The 22,034-nt window shown below is 29.8% G+C and overlaps 2 protein-coding genes across 3 annotated transcripts; both read right to left on the bottom strand.

Moving 5' to 3' along the window:
• Positions 1–7,976: 7,976 nt before the first annotated feature.
• On the bottom strand, positions 7,977–14,522 carry LOC112776970 (uncharacterized). The gene is made up of 7 exons (XM_025821246.3): positions 12,743–14,522; positions 11,927–11,965; positions 11,310–11,447; positions 10,563–10,702; positions 10,313–10,404; positions 9,803–9,918; positions 7,977–8,753 (listed from the first exon to the last, which is right to left on the bottom strand). The coding sequence occupies exons 1-7, from the start codon at positions 12,947–12,949 to the stop codon at positions 8,343–8,345; spliced, it is 1,143 nt and encodes a 380-aa protein (XP_025677031.1). The 5' UTR covers positions 12,950–14,522; the 3' UTR covers positions 7,977–8,342.
• Positions 14,523–17,775: 3,253 nt separating this feature from the next.
• Positions 17,776–20,844, bottom strand: LOC112779398 (uncharacterized). Of its 2 annotated transcripts, XM_025823639.3 has the most exons (8): positions 20,408–20,844; positions 20,283–20,315; positions 19,583–19,681; positions 19,315–19,441; positions 19,072–19,143; positions 18,840–18,912; positions 18,694–18,748; positions 17,776–18,148 (listed from the first exon to the last, which is right to left on the bottom strand). In XM_025823639.3, exons 1-8 carry the CDS (start codon positions 20,534–20,536, stop codon positions 18,074–18,076), a joined length of 663 nt encoding a protein of 220 aa, XP_025679424.1. In that variant the 5' UTR covers positions 20,537–20,844; the 3' UTR covers positions 17,776–18,073. The 2 variants fall into 2 exon arrangements, with proteins under 2 accessions (XP_025679424.1, XP_025679422.1); XM_025823637.3 differs by having other exon boundaries at positions 18,840–19,143.
• Between the last annotated feature and the right edge of the window lie 1,190 nt (positions 20,845–22,034).

Genomic DNA, 22,034 nt, shown 5'->3' with positions numbered 1-22,034 from the left:
TCAAATTAAACTCATGTAAACCTATCGTTCAGCTCTACAATTCACTCTTTTTTCAGCAATGTTTTTGCCAGAAAATATATTCAGAGCAAAGAGATTTCAAAGAGCTATAGCTAATAAGAGATAAAGATAGGTATCAAGGAGTGATTTTAATATACAGAAAATTATTCTTTTTTTGTTTTTCACCGATATTAAGGACGGAACTAGAATAATTTTTTGGAGGGGCCAACATAAAAAGTATAATTTTAAAAAGAGAAAAAAAAAATTAGAGGAACAATGTAAAAATTAAAGGACTCTGTAGTAAAAAAAAAAATAATATTAAATTGGCCAAATGTACTAGGCTCCACCCCTGCACGGTATCCTTTAATTTGGTAAGGCAAAGATTAATTTGTAACAAATCAAAACTTCATTTAAGAGTTTGTTATTAGATAAAAAATTGTTGGAAAAGTATATGGAATCAATTTTAAATCAATCAAAATAATTTAATTAATTATAAATATAGTAATTAATTTTATTTATTTATGATTTAAAATATTGATTATTAAATATTTTACCACATTCAAATTAGGAGGAAATACGTTCAGTATCATTGCAACGTGAATCACGAAAACTGATTTAATTAGCTTCCGTCTTTTCACCCTCTTTCCCTTTCTAAATGCCTAAAACATGATAAATCAGAAAACAAATTTAGAACCATCCAATTTACAAAGAAAAAAAGCACCCTAATGCCTAGCATAAACACCATTCACGTAGAGGTTTTGAATTCACCCAGAGGCATTTGGCTGGTTTTTGGCTAGAATCATCTTAGTTCCCTAGCATTATTGAAAATTGTTATATGCACAAGATGAAAATCGAACTTTTAACACTTACTTAAATAGACTAATAATTTAATATTAGACCAATCCAACTTAGTTACCCAGCAAATTATTCTTATATGCTCTAAATTGAATATATATCATTATATTCATCACTCAAATTAGGGTTTTCTAATAATTTTTTCAGCTTTTCTAAATTTTGTATAGTGTATATATGTTATGACACTGATTTACTTAAGTGGTATGTTTAATTTTACGGTGTAGCTTGAAGTTGTATAGTGGAATAGAATAAAAGAGAATAAACTAAGATGTTGATTATTTAAAAGATTCCGAAAAATGTATGACGATAAAACCTAATTCACCGGAGTTAAATATACACCGGCAAAACGTATTGAAATATTATAATCAATAATTTGTTAATAGTTTATGGTGTAAATTTTAACAATTTTAAAAGAGAAAAATAAATATAAAAAAATATGGTCAATGATACATTCTACGGTTAGCAAATGATAATTTAACTGTAAGTCTAAAATAAATTTCAAATTATAAAGATGTACATTATCTAAAGATAAAGTATAAAGTAACTCTCACTTTTTAAATTAATTTTCTGAGTTTAGTTAGATCAACTTAATTTTTATACAAATATTTTTCTAATTTAAATATCTTATATATTTTATATAATTATTTTTTAATTAGAATTTAGGAATTAAATTCTTCAACAAGAAAAAAAAGATAAAATTAATTAAATATTAATCGAACAAACACTAGTTTCCAAACTTTTTTCACTTGAAATAACATTTTTGGTGTATTGACTACTTTATAATCTCTGTTTCTATGGTTGACAATAAAATTAAAGGCATATATACTCAATACCAAAAATAAATAAATTGTTCCTTTTTCCTTTTTCTTCTTTTTCCACTCTTGGTCTTGACAAAGAGAGGAGAGCATTTTCCTTCTATAGTGTCAAATCATGTAACCAACCTTCTGTCGTGCAATAACAATGCTAGAAAATATAAAAAGTGAATGTTATAGATTCTAAAAAGTGGTACCTACTTATTAAAAAAAATTAAAAATTAATATTTAATTTAAAAGATATAAAAATAAATAATTTTAAAAAATTAAAATTTATTAAAAAAATTAAGTTAAGTAAAATTTAAGTACCAACACACTATAAAATTGACTATATTAAAAAGTTACTATAGTGTCTAAAAATAGCGTCTAATTTAAGAAAAAAATTAAAAATTAATATTTAATTAAAAAATATTAATAAATATTTTTAGATATTTAAAATTTATTATAAAAAATAAATTAAATAAAATTTAGATACTAAATAATAAAGACTATAAAATTTATCATATTAAAATAATATATTCATACCTACAAAATCTATTATTTTTGTTGTACGTGGATAGTATAATATTATTAATTAAAATTAGTAAAATAGTATTTGAAAATTTACAGTTAGTTAAAAAAGTTGAGTTGATTAATATGAATTTGAATCCTCTAAATTTTAAATTTCTATTTTAGAGTGAGATTTCTCATCATTAAATATTTTTTTTCTCATATTTTTTTTTAGTTTCACTTATGAAATAAATAGTAATAGATCGTACTTTACCTTCTAAAATAAAATTCAAAATTTAAAAAATCCAAATTCGATTAACAATTTAACATACACCTATAATAAAATAGCAAACTTATCTTCAACTTTTTTCTAATTCTCATCTCTAATTATTTAATGGAATCAAAATCCCTACATTATCCCTATTGCCTATTACGTATCTATCATCACCCTCTTCTTCACTTTCATAATCATCGACACTACCTTCTGGACTCCCTTTCTCAACCATTACCTTCGCTCTTTTTCCATTTCTCATCTTTTATCACCAAATTAAGATTTGGTCCCCTATCACACCACTTTCACCACCACCACTAAATATTTGTCCCAAACAAAAATAAATGCCATTAATGTGATCTAGCATTTTTAAGTTCGAGTCCACACGAGCATTTTTTAAAGAGACTTTTTGTAGGTGTTTCTAATGTGATCTAGCATACTGCTGGAGCCGCACGGTTCATTGTTTGACTGTGACCGATTCGAGTTCACATCATAGCTTTTTTTTTAAAAAGGCTTCATGCAGATGCTTCTAATGTGATCTAGCATACTGCTGGTCTACTGGTGGAGACACATGGTTCATCGGTTGACTGCGATCGATTTGAGTCCACACAAGAGCATTTTTTAAAAAAAGCTTCATGCAAGTGTTTCTAATGTGATTTAACATACTGCTGGTCTACTGGTGGATGTGCGCAATTGTTCGTTTGACTGCGATCGGTTCGCATTTGACCCACCCAATTTGACTGCGATCGGTTCGCATTTGACCCACCCAAGTTATTTTCTGTCCGATCGGATTAACAAACTGAAACGCCTAAACTACCGGTTTACCAGTTTTTAGTCGAACCGGTCAATCCAGTTCGAAACATAAAGAACTTAAGGACGATAGGAGAAGTACGGTGGCAGAATGACAAAGGAACGACGCAGAGCGTATGCACAAAAAGGATAAAATTAATTAAATATTAATCGAATAAAAACTTTTTTTTTCACTTGAAATAACACTTTTGGTGTATTTGACGACTTTATAATCTCTGTTTTTATGGTTGAAAATAAAAGCAAGGCATATGCTCAATACCAAAATAAATAAATTATTCTTTTTTTTTTCTCTTTCTTTTTTTTTCCCTCTTGACAAACGAGGAGAGCATTTTCCTACTATAGTGTCAAATCATGTAACTGACCTTCTGTCATGCAATAACAATGTCAAATAACTTATGTGTACCTATAAAATTTATTATTTTTGTTGTATGCGAATAGTATACAATTATTAATTAAACTAGTAAAATTATATTTGAAAATTTATATTATTGATCAAAATAATTTTAAAAGATATAAGGGAGGTGGGCGAGGAGGAGAAAAAGGAGTGAGAGTAGCAAATGATATTCAATGGAGGTGGGGTTGTGCAGGAGGCCATGAATGGTTGTGAAGGAGAGACAGAGGAGTGGGTGTGGTAAGTTTATGATTTCTATATACGCTTCCACAAATGTTAATGTCTCAAATAAAGTAGAAAGTACGTCGTTACTTTGAAAATGACTCACTATTAGAGGATAACAAATAAAGTAGTAAGTTATGGACTTGATTTTTTTGTTTTCTTTTTTGTAAAAAACAAATATATGTAAGTCATTTGAAATTTAAAAAAAAAAGGGGATGGTTAGGCAAATTACTCTTTAAAATCTCTGTATTTCATGTAACATATACTAAAATAAAGAGTTAAAATTTATTTAGTTAACAAAGAGTGAATGCTTCTTATTAATAATAAAAATAATAAGCTATGAATCACGGACACTTTGCTAAATTATCGTGTTCACATGTCAGACACATTTTGGATACTACATTTATCGGGCTCAGGATTCGGTGGTCCCAGAACCTTTAGACCACTTAGTGGTCCCATTAAAAAACATGTTTTTAGAGTTTTTTTAATAATTACTACATAGTCCTCGAACTAATTTTATTTACAAATTAACCCCATATCTTTTATTTAATTATAGAAACTGTTTTTTATTTTATAAATTATTATTTTATCAATTATCTATTATATTTATTAACAATCAAATACAAAAATAACAACCAATTATATCCTCCATTGATCCTAATAAAGCTTTTGGCCATTCCAATCTATTAAAATATTAAATTTGATCTCGTGACGTTCGTCCATGGCTTCCAAATCGTGTTTCCTTGAAATTCAATCAATTGGTTTATCAAAACAATCGATTGATTTATCAAAACAATCGATTGAATGATAACTCAATCGATTGGATTACAGTGTATCACAAAACAATCGATTGAAAGTTGTAAGGTAGAATGGTTTTCGCTTAAACCAATCGATTATTTATACTTTCCAATCGAATGTATGCCTCAAAACAATCGATTGTTTTTGTTACTCAATCGATTGAATTCACGAAAACAACATGGATTTGCCAAATACAATCGATTGGAAAGTGATGATATTGAAGTTTTAGCCAAATTCAATCGATTGGTAATGTAATCCAATCGATTGGAAGGTGATGAAGTTGAATTTTTTGCCAACTTCAATCGATTGTAATGCTACCCAATCGATTGAAATGTGATGACTTTGAATTTTTTGTCAAATTCAATCGATTGGTAATGAAATCCAATCGATTGAAAAGTGATGACATTGAACTTTTTGCCAAATTCAATCGATTGAAATTTGAAACGTGCTATGTATTAAAGCAGATAACCCTGCATATTCACACTCACTCCCCCTTTTAAACGTTCGAACGCCATTTCTGCACCTCTCTCCTCTCTCTAAAATCCAAAAAGCTTATGTCTTCTTCTTCTCCATTCTACCCACATCCACTCCAAACTATATACATAATTTCAACCCTCATCAAAATCCCTACAAAACCCACAAAACCAGTATCCCCATAATGGCCAGAACTAAGAACGCCAAAAGAGTCAGGGTTGAGGGAGAAAGCTCTGCCCACGCCAGACTAATTGCTTCATCCCATTACATGGCAAGGTGGCTGCCGTCTCGCAGGGCACTGAACAACTATGCGGAGAAGTTCGAGTCCAGGGCAATTGTTCCTCCCAGGTACATAACAGCCGAGTTCATTCAGGATAGACATTATAATTTGGTGTGGAATGCATTGCAAACACAACACTTAATTGATTTTGTACAAACTAGGGATGATTATTACCCGCACTTGGTTAGGGCTGTTTATAGTACTTTAAATTATGTTGTTCCTGAACCTGATGAAGAGGGTGAAGAGGGTGAGGAGGTAATGCCGCTGATTGAGTTTGATTTAGGAAAACAATATTATAGAGTTACTTTGCAAGAACTAGCTGAACAATGGAGTCTAGGTTATCATGGGGCAAAATTTACTGGAGGTATTGCGGCAGATGAGGAATGGAGTGAATACAATAGATTAGTTGGTTTGCAGAGTTTACAATATGAGAATCCACACATGGATGCTAGAGGTAATATAAGTTGCAGTGGGATGGGCAATATTTACTTTTTAGTATTTCTCAATTTCTATGAATTAATAAAAGATAAAAAAATATTTTTTTCTTACACAATCAATTTCACGAATAAAGTATCGAAACGAATAATTGCAAAATTAGAGATTCTATTCACTGACCTCGATTTTGTAATCAAAATAATGGTTTATTTTTTGAACACTACAATAAAAAACTTGATTGGACCTTTGCTGATTGCTGCAACGGTGATTAACGATGAAGAAATAGTGGATATTAAATAGACGGATAAAAAAATAAAAATAAAAATTGAATATTGAGTAGATGGATGTTCCAAAAAAAAATAATTAATTTTTTTATAATCAAAGAAAATGATACACGATTTCAATGGTGGGATTGAATAATTAGTGATGGATTATTCACCAATTTATAATGTTAATATTGAGGAAAAGATAAGATTAGTTTATTTACATCAAAATAAAACAGCAAAAATTGAAGATAGAATTTTAAAGATAAGATAGATGAATAATAAGATAATTTATAAAGAGATAACAAGATTGAAATATGCGCAGGACACATTTCAATCGATTGGGTAGCATTACCAATCGATTGAAGTTGGCAAAAAATTCCACTTCATCACCTTTCAATCGATTGGATTACATTACCAATCGATTGAATTTGGCTAAAACTTCAATGTCATCACTTTCCAATCGATTGTATTTGGCAAATCCATGTTGTTTTCGTGAATTCAATCGATTGAATAACAAAAACAATCGATTGTTTTGGGGCATTCATTCGATTGGAAAGTATAAACAATCGATTGGTTTAAGCGAATTATACCTTACAACTTTCAATCGATTGTTTTGTGATACACTGTAATCCAATCGATTGAGTTATCATTCAATCGATTGTTTTGATAAACCAGATTGAATTTCAAGGAAACACGATTTGGAAGCCATGGACGAACGTTACGAGATCAAATTTAATATTTTAATGGATTGGAATGGCCAAAAGCTTTATTAGGATCAATGGAGGATATAATTGGTTGTTGTTTTTGTATTTGATTGTTAATAAATATAATAGATAATTGATAAAATAATAATTTATAAAATAAAAAACAGTTTCTATAATTAAATAAAATATATAGGGTTAATTTGTAATTAAAATTAGTTCAAGGACTATGTAGCAATTGTTAAAAAAGCTCTAAAAACATGTTTTCTAATGGGATCACTAAATGGTCCAAAAGTTCTGGAACCACCGAATCCTGAGCCCACTCACCGACACTCGTCCGACACGCGTGTCTACTGTCTCTATATCTAACCGTGTCTTAATAAAAAGTAAAAAAATTTTCTCCAGGCACGCTTGGACACACTTAAATACCATCACGTATCAGCGTGTCCAGTCTTATTCTTAACATATATTCTTGAAATACATTTAGATATAGTATATATTGTTATTTATTAAAACAAAAAATATTTTAAATACTTGATATAATTAAAATAAGATATTAAAAATAATTAAAAAAATTAATTTATATTTTAATATCAATAAAATATCAAAATATTATTACGATTTATTTAAAAAATACTTTATATTTTATATGTATACGTATTCCCGTGTCTTATAAAAATTTAAAATTCACATGTCGGCGTGTCCCGTATCCATGTTAGTGTCCGTGCATGATAATTAATAAGTGTTTCCCATTACAAATATTTTTACTCAGATTTATTTATCGTTTTTTCATCATTTTGAAAACAGAACATTGTGAAAGTGTAGAACATTAAAATTATGACTTTATAACTAATATTAAAAACACAGAATAAAAGCAGAAAATATTTTCTAAAATCATATGGGCCATTATACTGTTTTGAACTTGATATTTGTCCTCATTCCACCTCAATTTTGAAGAGAACCAAAATTAGATATTTGGAAGAAAATAGGGGGCTAAAATAAATCTCAGTCATTTCACTAGATAGAAAATTGCAATAGTGCTGCAATTTCATGGAAATTCACTGCAAAAACTGGAATAAGAGATTTATATATCAATTAGATCAACAGGATATGCCTTAAACTTATGAAGACTGAGGGACTCGTGTGGCAATTAGCGACCAGAGAATAACAATTCATTTCACTACTAAATTTTCATTATTAAGAAAATACCATCAAGAGAAAATGTATGCTTGATGTTACAGTTCCATAGCGAACCGAAAGTAGATTACAAGTATTGACCTCTCTAAATACCAAAAAAACTATGATAAGAACAAATAAAAAAATAAAATAAACCACAACAACATAGGATGGCGCAGATAAATTAAGCACCATATGCACATATACCACCAACTCAAGAAAAAAAAAAAAGAAAAAAAAAACTATTCCTGTCTTTTTCTATCTTTTTTGGTACCTTGCTTTGTTACTTCAAATCATTGCTGCCTTAAATAACTTTATTTTCTAGGATAAAATGACGTATAAAGATAGCAGTAAGAACATGACTGTTATTGCTTTCGGTTAGGATTATCTCTCCTAACCCACTGTTGGGCTGGTTTTCTTGGATTTCTTACAGTTGAATTAGAATGGGGGTTACCTGCTCTCTGCTTCCTTGCACCAAAATTCCTATGTCCACTTGAGCTAGGCCTGTTTGAGCTAGGTTCATGTTTTCCTGGCGCGACTGCAGGTGAATCCTTTTCTTGTTGCTCATCAGATTCTTTCGTTAGCGTGGAGCTCGACGCTGCTAGTGATTGCGGAAGATACATACCGGGCACTATTACTATATCTCTCTTGGATTCAATCAAGCCATTGTTCTCCTTCTGTAAATTTAAGATGGTTTCAAATTTCTTCCTCCTAATGATCTCATCCTCAGATTGAAGGAGGTTTTCCTCATCATTGGCTTCATCATTTTCCAATCTCTGAATTCCAATAGAAAACAGAAATGAGTAACTTCAAGAGCAACACAAAAGGAGTTAAATTTATCAATTTGAGTTTATGGTAAAACCAATTCACAAGAAATCAAACTGTCCTTAATCCTAAGTTTGCAACTGAAATACACACTTAATTTTAAGAACTATCTATAATCTATAATTAATAAATGGTGGACGAAACTTTACTGCTATACTAGAAGAACAAAATTTTTGAGGACCAATCTTTGCATGCATCTAGGATTTTTAATAATTCGTTTTCAACCTTTCTTTCTTTCTTTCTCTTTCTTTCTTTTTCTTTCTTTCTTTCTTTCTTTCTTCTGTAAACTGGACTCAGCATTCTTTATTGCAAGTCCAGCCCATTAAGTTTTGACCATATATTTTGGATCCATGTGAGGATGTCTTATCCTCTTATGTACATTCTCTTAATATGAACCATTTTCTATAATAATAAAAAATTTGAGCCTGTTGTAGGCTAATACAAAGCTTCTGAATCATCTTTCTCTTCTGAATCATTAATAATAATAGGCTCTCCTAAATCAGACAAGCCCTACCATATTGCAACTTTGGTTGCTAAGCCAACGCACCAAGTTCTCATTGATATTTGATACTTTGCAACTAGTATGAAATAAGATATATTGTAGCTGCAATTCGTCGATGGATCCCTAAAACTAAGGGGTTTGTTTATGTAAATGATTATCTATATTGTGGTAATGTGTTCATGGACAGTGAAGATTTCTCTCATGGGAAATCAGTGATTTCAAGTTGGTATATAAGAGCCTTGCAAGTTCTGGCTATGTAAAACCTAGGGTCATGTTCTTGTTTGGCCATTCTCAAGGCAAGCACTTAGATGAGTTAGATCCAAACACCCTCACTCATGCAAATAAGGGTATAATGTGAATTATAATGTTGCAATCAGCCATCCTTATGAATCACACACATTAGCAATTAGTGATTTCAAGTTATGTAATTCTGGTGACCGTAAACAATAATACTTCGAAACTAATACGCTCATGTTTATATAAGAATAAACAACTTACCAATTGGGAAGAATGCGAGTCAACTAGGTCAAGCACATGATCCAAATCCTTTCCATCAAAAGGCTTACGACAGACTGGGCAGTTTCCAACTCCCTCTTCCAATTTTCCATTTTTATCTAATAACACAAACAGAAATTCCTTAGAAAATTGCACTCCTCATTTGTCATGGTATTCACTAAGATTGTATTACCGGAATGACCAAAGAAGCAAAAGTTCTCAATGCAAGGAGATTAGTATAGATGCCACAATGTTAGTTAACTACAAATAGTAAACTACAATCTCAAATTGTAAACATTTGAAAAAACTCTATCAAGAAAAGAACTCCTAAGGAGTTGTTTCTGAGGTGGGGTCTTGGAGGAAAAGGGAAGGAAAGGAAGGTTAGTAGTGTTAAATTTTGAATTTTTACACCACAAAGCTTGTAGATTTAATTTCATATTGTGGACTATATCTAGATCTAATTTCATATTGCAAACCATATAATGTCAAAAGTAAATATCTGATTGTCCATACCTCGGTTAGGGTGCGTAGTTGCACTTGCTGAATAAGCAGAGTCTGCTTCTTTAGAAGTTTGAAGCCAGTTCCACCATTGAATGATGCATTCACTGTCAATTATCAATAAAAATTAAAGATAAATTAGATGTTAAAATGGCAACCAAAATAAAGTTAACTACATACAAATTCTAAAACTCTAATACAATGAATAATGAAAATAAGAACCAAAAGATCAGAACTCAAAATGATACAATTAATAAGTGCGCACCTGTGGAAACAGTGAAAGCAAGACATTAGCTTCATAAAAGGCAATTTTGTACTCTGTTGATCTTCAGGGACCAAAGGGAACAAGCACAACGGACAATCCCCATCAGGATGGTTCATAGTTGACAGCTTCTCTGCTGCTTCCTACAAATATATTTTACATGGTAAATTATAAGTTATGAGATTACAAATCTATTTTGATGTGCTATCTATTTAAAGGTTACACAACTTTCATGTTACCCAAAGCAAAATCACAAATTAAACAACAACAACAAAGCGTTTTCCTATTAGATGGTCAACTACATAGATCAAACGGCACTATTGTGCCCTAAAAAAAAAAAAAAAAAAAAAAAAAAAAAAACCTATACTGAAAAAAATGAATAAGTCACAGTCAAAATAAAAGAGGGAATCAATGAGTAGGTTTACATTTTCCAACAGATTAAATATCATTTGAACAGATTTTAACAAGATGTGTGATACAAACATCTTTATGACTTAATGGTGATCTATATCCTCAAGTTATAGATTGATAGAAGTCCTATAACTAAAGTACATCGCCAAAGGAGCAAGGTGTGAAGCAACAGATCATTGACTGATCATTGGTAGTATAACAAGGAAATCAAATCTTATTCGTCATAGGGACGTGAAGCATGACAAAAATGGACGTGGGAAAAAGAGGGAATAAAATCCATAATTATTGAAGTTACTAGTTCAGAAAGTGCAGCAGATATATCAACAATGAAACCGTTACCTCGCAAAGAGCTACAAGCATTAAAGAAGGGGAGAGCTCGTTAGCTTTACTTCGTATGTAATTCAACAGATACTTTTGTCTCTGTTCATCCAGACCCTTGGAATCCACAAGATTGACAGAAGGCGGTTCTTCCGGATACTATCACAACAAAGATGCAAAAGAATATAAGCTTATCTATACTGATTTAAAAAGAGGAATCAAGATTGCACATGATTTCCAAACTAATTTAAGAATGAGATGAAGCTGGAAGATAACTAGTTATATCCAACAAAATTAAATTTCACTAAATTATTCATGCAGTCTCTCAGCAAAAAGAGGACTAGGAAAGTGCATCAAATATCCTGATCAACTTTATTTTACAGCACCCAGATAACTTTATTCAAATTCCCCTTTTTTTATTAAAACAAGAAATTCATTAAGACATCAATGAAGTGAAGCTTCCTAAAACTGCAACCTTGTTATAAGGGTACCCCTTTTCAAATGACAATGAACTTTTACATCAAGTGGAAGCCAACCACAAGACCATGCTTAAGATTCTAAAATAATATCCTAAGATACCATATTCAAAAGCAGCTAGCAAACTCTATTTGTATATGCAAATTTGCAACAAAGCATACCTGCGGGCCTGCTTTTACGTCTACAGTGGCTTCTACAAACTGTAAAGAGAAATAATACAAAAATTATTTTTGAAAATCAGAATGATACATTTGCTCCACGGGCAGTATCATAATTCATAAGTCTAAAAATCAAAACTAACAGACCAAGGGAAACAAAAATGCATTAATAACTGTAATATCTAATCATCATAACCATTAGAATCCCACATCACAGAAAAATAACAAATAAGGCCTCAATAATCTTTACAAGTCTTTGGCAACCTTCCCCTTAAATTAGTTGCACTCGATTCTAATAACATCACTATATCAGCAACACACCATGAAGATTGAATGATCCCAGGGTACTTAAGCCTTTTGCATAACAATCATAATCCCAATCAAGTTTGATGGCAAATCAAGAAATTAACATAATCATCGAAATAAATAACCAAATAATAATAATAATAATAATAGTTACTAATCCTATCAACTAATCACATCTTTTTGTGTACCACTGCCAAACTTCCAGCTCATCGAATTCATATTGAGATTATAGTATATACACTAATACCATTACTGAACCAAACTCATCTTTTGGAAATTGATTCCTATGATTTCAAAAGCATGCTTATGGTACCTACTCGAACATAAATTTAATTTCTTTTATTAAAAAAAAAAACCGCAATCAAACATAGCTCAGTTATACGGTTGCTGAACTAAAACAATACAACTGATCATCATACATGAATCGAAGCCAAAAGAAGTAAGCATACATAAAACGAAAAGAAAATAATTTACAGAAAAAATGACGATGCAGAAAGAGGAGGAAAAATTGACCTGTTCGAAGGAAACATCAGCGGTTCTTGGCTTGACGGAGATGAGAAAATGGGGAGGGAAGGATTCCAGAAGGACGCAATCGGTTCCATATACGGCCTCCACAGCTTCAACTTCAGCCACCACTTCTTCTTCTTCCGTCGCCATTTCTTTCTCAGATTCCTTGGAATGCACACGCGTATCAACAATTCGATTTTGATTATTTATCATTTATTTATTTCGAGTAACCAACAATTAACCGATTATCTGAATGGGTCGGTATTGGCTGCGGGTGCCGGGTGCAACTCTCGAACTTTGTTTAAAAAGAAAAAATTATTACGGTGGATATTTTGGATTTGGATTTACTAAATTTTATATTTTTATTCTAGAGTGAGATTTTTTATTATTAAATATTTTTTTATATTTTTTTGTTTCATTTATAAAATAAATAGTAATAGAATATATTTTACTTTTCAAAATAAAATTCAAAATTTAAAAAATTTAAATTCAAATACTTTTACCGGATGATATTGTAAATCTTTAAATAATTTGATATATTAAAAATGTTTTTTTTTTCATCTTAAAAATGTTATTTACACGTTAAAAGTTAGTCAATAAACCAAATATTATATATTTAAAACAATTTGGTTAATCAAGTTGTTTGTTTATTCTTTTCTTTTGCTTAAACAAATATGGAGATCAAATTTTGTATGCAACAATTTATTACTTAATATTATATTTTTAAATAAAATTTAAATTTATAATAGATTAATCTTTAATTTATGAAATTAGAAGATATTATAAGTAATAAAAAAATATTATATATTTATGTATATATAATATTTAATTTATTTTAATATATATTTTATACAAATAATTGATTTAGTGACTAATTCTTTATTTATACCCATAATATAATTATTGATATATTTGACTAAAGTATAACTAATGTTATTTCTATCAGAAGACATGTTCATAAAAGTAATCATCAATGACTATAGTATTATACTCACACCTAAAATTGGTGCATAATAAATTGGGATTGAATCCTTTTTAAGGAGAAAAAAATTAGATGGTATTCAGTGTTCAATTTAATTATTTATTGTTTTTTTTATTTATTTTTGGTTTCACTCATAAAATCAAAGATGAGAGATTATACTGTATTCTATCAATTGTTAAAAAAACTGGAGAGAATCATTTTCTGAATGTTTGTTTCAAATATTAGATATATTAGTTTTTATAAATTAAAATAATAAAAGTTTCTAGAAAGATGATAAAATAATCTTTAATGTTCAAAAAACATTCGGTTGGTATTACGATGGGTAATCAGAGATTAGTGGGCTGGACTCGTTGGGTTGGCCCAATCGTCTGAAGGAGGGAGCCCTTTGATTAGGTTTACGTCTGAGAGCCTCCGTCCGACTTGTGTATGTGAGAGAATGGGAGTGGTACCTGCAAAGACACTCTGATGCCTAAGTCAGCAGGGTCTAAGCAATTTTAGATAATATTAGAACTTAGAGATACCTGAGGGATGTCAGTGTATTTATAGTGGTGAACCAATAACCACCGTTGGAGTAGTTCCACCTTTTAAGGAGGATAATCGTCCCTTTATCTTAGAGAAGTTGAGATATGGCTCCTAGAAGTGAGTGAGAAATTTTGGGAGCAGTTACTTATTTGAATAAGTGCTATCTGCCAGCTAATCTTCACTTCCGACTTCCTTAATGCAAGTCGTGGTTGAAACCGACTTCTTGAGAGAAAGTCGATGTTGAGTGATGGTCAATCTTTGGATTGAGCCTCTCATTTGGACCTGGATTTTAGTGTTGAGTCAGGATATGAACAATTAAAAAATAAAATTATTTAAAATTACAAAAATAAAGTATGAATTTATTTAAGATTAATTGCCTAATTGGTCTAATATTTTAAAATATTAAACATAAAATTTGTTTTTTTTTTCTAAGAATTAATTTATCTAAAATAAAAATTATTATGGACCAGTCTAGATTATTAGTCAAATTATTCTTCCATATTTCCATCTGAACGACTAAAAGTCAAATTGGGTTGGAACTACAAGGGTGGTGGATTGGCCTCCAAGATTTAAAAATGTTGGGTTGACAAAATTTACCAACTTTTTCTATTTCTGGGACTCAGTCGCAAATTATTTTTTATATTGGGATGAGAATGATACTTTTTATAACGGTTCAACTAGGTATCCTTTAAAAATAGTATAATATTCAGTCTTTTATTACAATAATTAAAAAAAATTAAAATAAATACAACTAAAAATTATGAATAGATTTACTGTCTTTTTAAAATTAAATACACATTCAAAATACAATATAAAAAAATTGAAATTTAAAATTTAAATTTTAAATTTCTGTTTTAGATTTAATATATTTAATTATTAATATATTATAATTTAAATACATATCTAAAAATCAAATTATTCAAAATTCAAAATTTTGATTTTAAAATTATAAAATAAACCTTAAACTATCAAATTATTAATTAAACTCGTACAAAACACTCAAAGAAGCAGAGAAATCACGTTTGTGTCATGTCGAAAATCCAGGCGCACATGGAAAACTCAGAGATGCACATCGAGAAGGCATCCTCCGCTGTCGTTCATCGGTGCCACCTTCCTCTTCCGCGCTCATCCTCAACGCTGCCTTCCTCCTTTTCGGCGCTCATTTACAACGCTGTCTTTTTAATGTTTAAATTTAAATTTTAGATTTATGATTTTAGATGTGTTTTAAAAATATTTTCTGTATAACTTCATAATTTTAGATGTGTTACAATTATTTTTTAATGTTTAAATTTAGATTTTAGATTTATAATTTTGGATGTGTTTCAAAAATATTTTCTGTATAACTTCATAATTTTATATGTGTTACAATTATTTTTTAATGTTTAAATTTAGAATTTAGATTTATGATTTTATATTTTCTGTATAACTTCATAATTTTAGATGTGTTACAATTATTTTTTAATGTTTAAATTTAAATTTTAGATTTATGATTTTGGATGTGTTTTAAAAATATTTTTTGTATAACTTAATATTTTAGATGTGTTACATTTGAAAAAGAAACTACAATTGAAAATATTTTAGTTTATGTATATAATTATATTCGACCATTCATAATTGTATTATTAACATTTATATTGTATTATTAAAGTTGACTGATTTTAGATGTGTTTTAAAAATATTTTGTATAAAATATCATACTATCAGATATGTTATAATCAAAAAATAACAACACAATTTTAAATTAATTGTTGATTATAATAATTTTGAATACTAATAAGTATCGAAAAAAATTTAACTGATAATTTAAATAATAAATATTATATTCATTTGATCGAATAAAAAATCAAAAGATTAGTTGTATTATTAACGTTTAAATTTAAATATTTAAAGTTAGCCTGATTTTGGATGTGTTTTAAAAATATTTTGAATAAAATATCATACTATTATGTGTTATAATTGATAAATAACAACAGAATTTTTATAACCATATCAACTACATCTTCTCTCTTAAATTTCAGATTTTTTTTGCTTCTTTGCTCAAACTACTTACGTAGAAAGTACTTTATTTGCAACAACTTTATTAATAAAATTAAATAAGATCAACCTTGTTCCAATTAAATCAGTAGAGTGTTTTTATATTTAAATTAAAATATAATTAAAAATGTTGACCATGATATTTCTTAACAAATTACATAAACACATGTGTGAAAAATAATGATACCTTTCACCAATGCAAAATGAGAGAGTGCTTCAGCTGGAAAGTGGTGATGGTCTTCACCAATGAAGACGAGATGGAGGATTCAGCTGGCAGCGTGTTTGGGATTCACTAATGCGTGTGAATGTCCCGTAGAATAAGGAATTTAAAAAACTGTATCTATTATGTGAAGTTACGAAAGTAAAGCAAAGTCACCGTAACCACCAATGAAGTGGGTGGGTTTTAAAATTTAAATAAATTAAAATCTAATTATAGATATGTATCTACAAAATAGGAACATGTTACACTAAAAAAATAATTAAATATTATTTAAATATGATTAAAGGCTGATTAGTATTGTACAACTAGTATTTCCCTTTTTATAATTATGTAGTGTAAGGATATTAATCTTAAATGTGACATTATTTGATTTAAAATGTAAAAATTGGATCTTTCAATTTTTGGGAGAAGAATCATCGGACTCTTCAATTTTTTTAAAAACAAAAATCGAACCATCTAATCTATAAACTTCAAAATTAAAAAATTACAACAAATAAAACAGATCCTCCAATATAATATTAAGACTTCTCTTAAAAAAATCTTATAAAATAATCAGACTGTCCGATTACATAGTCCCATATTAAAAAAATAACACATTCAAAACCAACATACTTGGATTGCATTAATGTCCGAAAAAAAGAAGTGACTTGCATTTGTAATTTTGGAACCAACTTCGATATTTATTCCTATACTAAAATATAGGTTTTTGGTTTAACTTCTATGAAATTTGCTTATAAAGAATTAAATTAGTAAAAGACATCTTTGATAGCATGAATACTTTGATAATGATAAACGGTTTCGCTACGTTACCAACAGCATATCTGCCAACTTCTTCCAACTCTTATTTATAATTGTGTTTCATAGAAGTGTGTTCGTGGATATGTCTAATAAAAATGTCTTTTTTATAGCTGTGTTTAATAGAAGTGTCTTTATAGATATATTTTCTGGATGTGTCTCTTTATATATGTATTTAAAATATATTAATTATTAGACACATCTACGAACACACTTCCATAAAACACAATTATAAATAAGAGTTGGCAGAAATTGGTAGATAATATGTTGGTACCCTATACTTTTCCAATGATAAATTAGAAGATACTTGTCAATAGGAGGGGCAAAAACTATCTTGATAGTTGTAAATTTGTAATGTATCATCATCAGCTTCTATTGAAGTCCCTATGGCTATGCTGCATTGTAAAGATCTACGGAGAAAACATAAATCCAGACACAAGTTTTGGTTCTTTGAAGTTTGAATTAATCCCGATAAAAGGCTAAAAATTAGCATTTAGTGATCTTACTATTTATCCACAAGAATAAACATCCCACAGTTTTCTTTCATTGCAACACCCTTCGTGTGCTTATTACTTAAAATTCTGTTGATAAATAACTATTTCTCCAACTGAACACCCTTTCACTTCTCTTCTCAGTCAAAGAGTTAGCACTTGTTTTTATCATTTTCAATGGTTTCAAATCTTGAATATATTATGAATGAAATACAAAGAAATAATTAAATTTAATCGCACAACATTAACCAGCTCTGAATATGATGGAGATAAATAACCGATTTGAAATTCACCTAAGCCGTGGATAAAGCATTGCATAACGACTTGTATGCATTTACACATAGCTTGAACTTCTCTTCAGCCATTGCCTGCTATCACGTAAAGGCGAAAATGCAAAAAAGAGATCCGTTAAGGAGAAAGACAACGCGGAAATGAGAAACAAATACTGTAATCAAAATTTTCATGTTTAGAAGGCACTATTATAATATAAGGTATACTTTTTGCCCTTCAAGTTTACTAAAAGTTTTAATAATATCCCTAAGTTTCAATTTGTCTCAATTTTGTTTCGAAAGTTTTCAGTTTGTATAAAAAATATTCCTGACAGCTAAATTTTAAAAAGATTTAGGACAAATCCAACAATGGATGATAACTATGTCTAATTTACTTGTGTTGAAGGTTGTTCTTGTGAAATTATTGCTAAATTGGTCATAAATTTTTTGAAAAATTAGCCGTTAAGGATAAATTTGATGCAAATCGAAAACTTTTTGGACAAAATTGAGACAAATTGAAACTTAGGAGTATTTTTGGAACTTTTAACAAACTTCAGGGATAAAAGGTATACTTTACCCTATAATATAAAGCAATGCCAATTTCTAAGACATAGATATAGGCCAAAAAAATATTTTTAACTCACCTGGGAAGGGCCTTGATGCTTATCAGGATGCCATTTTAAAGCCGACAACCGGAAACTACACAGGTAAGAAAGAGCTATGAGAAATTTTAATGTGTGTATATCCAAAGACAAGAACCAGAACTGAATAAGGAACCCTGAAGACTTACGCATTTTTAACATCTTCGATCTTTAGAGGACCTGTGGCAGGTAGACCAAGAATAGTTCTATCAGAACTTGATCCTACATAACATGATGAATCATCATCATCAGACTCTATGTCACTCACGCTTCTCCACTTGTTTGTCCTATTTGAGTGTTCCCTCCACTCAAAGTCAGACGTGGAAGACTCAGAAGAAGATCCCCTCAAATTAGTAAAAGACCATGTGTACCACTTTTTACCAAATCTTGCTTGGAAGATTTGCTCCGGACCATCATCAAAGTCCTCGCAGAAACTTTCTCTTCTGATCTTTCCTGAACTTAAAATGGAGATCAATGATTAGGAAAATAAAAGATAATATCATTAAGATAGAAAGAAGATTAATGCAAACAAGAGAATAGAAAACAAAGGACCTTTACATATTAAAAGTTGGAACAACACAGGTTATGGAACAATGTAATAACTAAATACTAAGAACAACTCACGTTTAGTTTTCTTTTGTGATTTTCCGCCAAACCGCTGACCAGAACTTGGTTGATCTTTATTGGAAAACCTTTTTGAATCATGATCTTGATCTCCATACCAGTCGGAGTTCCATTTTGTTTCCTTGTCCTAGGGAAAGGTGCGTAAACAAAAATCATCACGCAAATTGTCAACAATAAGCAATTCTAATTCATACAAACAAAGCACAATATGAAGTATCAGGTATAACCAAAACATAAAACATTACAACAAAGATATTAGAAAGCATACCTCAAATGAAATTTTAGAGGAACCACTATTGTAAAGGAGATTTTTTAAAGCTTTCTTTGCATCAGCACGCTTTTGCCGGGTAACATATTTGATATGAGTCTGAAGTTCACATTTGCAAAATCAGTGAAATAACTACATCCAGGTAGGGTTGTAAGTCCTAAACCACCTAACAAGCATGGTAAAGAAAATCGAGATTTTATGCGGAATAAAAAAAGTAAAGTAAATACGTAAAACAATGAATCGTAACAAGATTTAAATCGTAAAATCATCTGACCTAGTAGAAATTTTATAAAACCGGATGACTCATTTAAAATCATAACATGGAAAGATTTTAATAGTAAAATCAAGATTCTAGCTACTATGCTAACAAGTTTCAATCTAGAATAAGAATTCTCTATGAATCTCTTCTCTTCAGATATTGCATACCGCACTGAAAAATTGTTCATTCTTCATATATATATAGGAGTATATAGATTAGGAAATTCTATCTATGTGCACATTAAGAACATTAACACGTGTTATATCAAAGTTGAGTTGTGATGCAAAGAATCAAAGATATTAATAAAGAACAACATCAATGCTTAGCTTAGTTTACCATATAAATGTGTATTGAAACATCAATTTTAACCGCATTAAAAAAATTAAAAAATGGAACAAAATATTCCACGGTTATTGGAAAAATGTTAGCTGAAATGCATACCTTAGATGGATGATGACCAGTACTTCTTACATCCTGCAATGCAAGACCAAAAAAAATTATCAAAAAAGAGACAAAAAAAAAAAAAATCGGCGCAATTGAGAAAAAGGAAGAGATAATAAACTCACGGAGTTCCATTTACTCTTCCATTTGTCATAGGAACACGGGGTTGAATGAAACGCATAAGAAGATTGCTGTTGAAACATGTAAGAGTTTATAGAGAACAAGTTTCGCCATCGTGATGAAGCTCTTTGCATATTATCGAAGGAGATCAATGGTTCTGAGTTCTGACCAAAAGAATATTGAGGTCAAGGGTGCCTTTCTTTCAATTTCAACCTTCCACTGCATGTAGACGACGGTGTCGTTTTGAGTTTGTGGAGTCCCCAGTCCCCACGCCAAGGTTCTCTCTTATCGGAGGAAACTTGTATGGGCTTAAGGCCCAAATTTAAGCAGGCCTCATTCCCATATCTATAGGCCCAAAACCGTTGTGCGTGAGTCTGGAGATTTGGGGGGCGCAAGAGAAGAGAGGTTTGGGTCTTTAGGATATGGAAATGAGGGCAAGAGAGGAATGAGAGGCGATAATTATGTATAGTTTTATAACAATTAAAATCATCACATTTTAGTCGATTCAATCCATAATTAAAGTTTGAATAAAAGTAAGTATAAAAATATGTAATAAATATACTTTATTACATAAATACTTATCAAATTTATGCTTATACAGGAATAAAATGAGTGATGTTACGTGTACAAGTCTTTTTGTAACTAAGTCTAAGTTAATATAAAGTCTAGCAAAAAAAATAAAATGAGTGATGTTATGTGTACAAGTCTTTTTGTAACTAAGTCTGACTAAGTTAGTATAAAGTCTAGCAAAAACAAAAATGCTTGTATATATTACTAGTTCACTACTCCTTTTTCTTTTTGGGGGGCTTTCTAAAGCACATCAATTTTTGTTGAAGAATATAAAAACTTATTGATATAACACAAATTTTTGAAGCAAAACACAAACTTATTGATATATCACGAATATTTTTCACATAGAACACAAAATTAGAAACATAGCACACACGTTTTTGCATATAGCACACATTTTTATTACGAATGTATTTTGTTAGTCGGGTGAGTCAGTTCTAGTTATGTAATCCTCTAGATTTCTGTGGTACAAATCAAAATTTTTGTATTATGAATTAAAATTTTTGTGTTATACACTAAAATTTATGTATTATATGAATGAATAACGAAATATTTAGATTATAGAAAAAGAAAATAAAATTGTGCACTAGATGCAGGAAAGAACTACAACAGAAAAAAACTAGATAGAATTGAGTTATGAAAATAAACTATTGTATCCCCTACAACTAAGGACGCTTATAAAATATACAAGTTCATCTAAGACTAAGTCAAGGAATTAACTACAACTTCAATAGAATTTAACCAACTAAAAAATCGAAGAACCGCTTCTTGGATTTCTTGACTTTTCAAGTTTGTAACTTGCTGTGATATATACATCAGTACCTTGTATACTATACGTATTTTATTGGTATAGTATACAAATTTTTGCACATAGCACACAAATTTTTAAAGCATAGTACACAAATTTTTGCTGCATCAAAATTTATGTGTTGCGCATTAAAATTTCTGTGCTTTAGTTTTCTGAATATTTATAGGGAAAAAAGAAGATGAAGACGAGAACAATGATGATGATAAAGAAGAATGAGGAGAAAAAAAAGAGAGAAAGAAAAAATTAAACAACAT

This window comes from Arachis hypogaea, chromosome 19 (assembly GCF_003086295.3).
Source record: "Arachis hypogaea cultivar Tifrunner chromosome 19, arahy.Tifrunner.gnm2.J5K5, whole genome shotgun sequence".
NCBI lineage: Eukaryota > Viridiplantae > Streptophyta > Magnoliopsida > Fabales > Fabaceae > Arachis > Arachis hypogaea.
The sequence above is the reverse complement of the archived record's forward strand: the minus strand, read 5'-3'. Positions and strand labels throughout refer to the sequence as shown.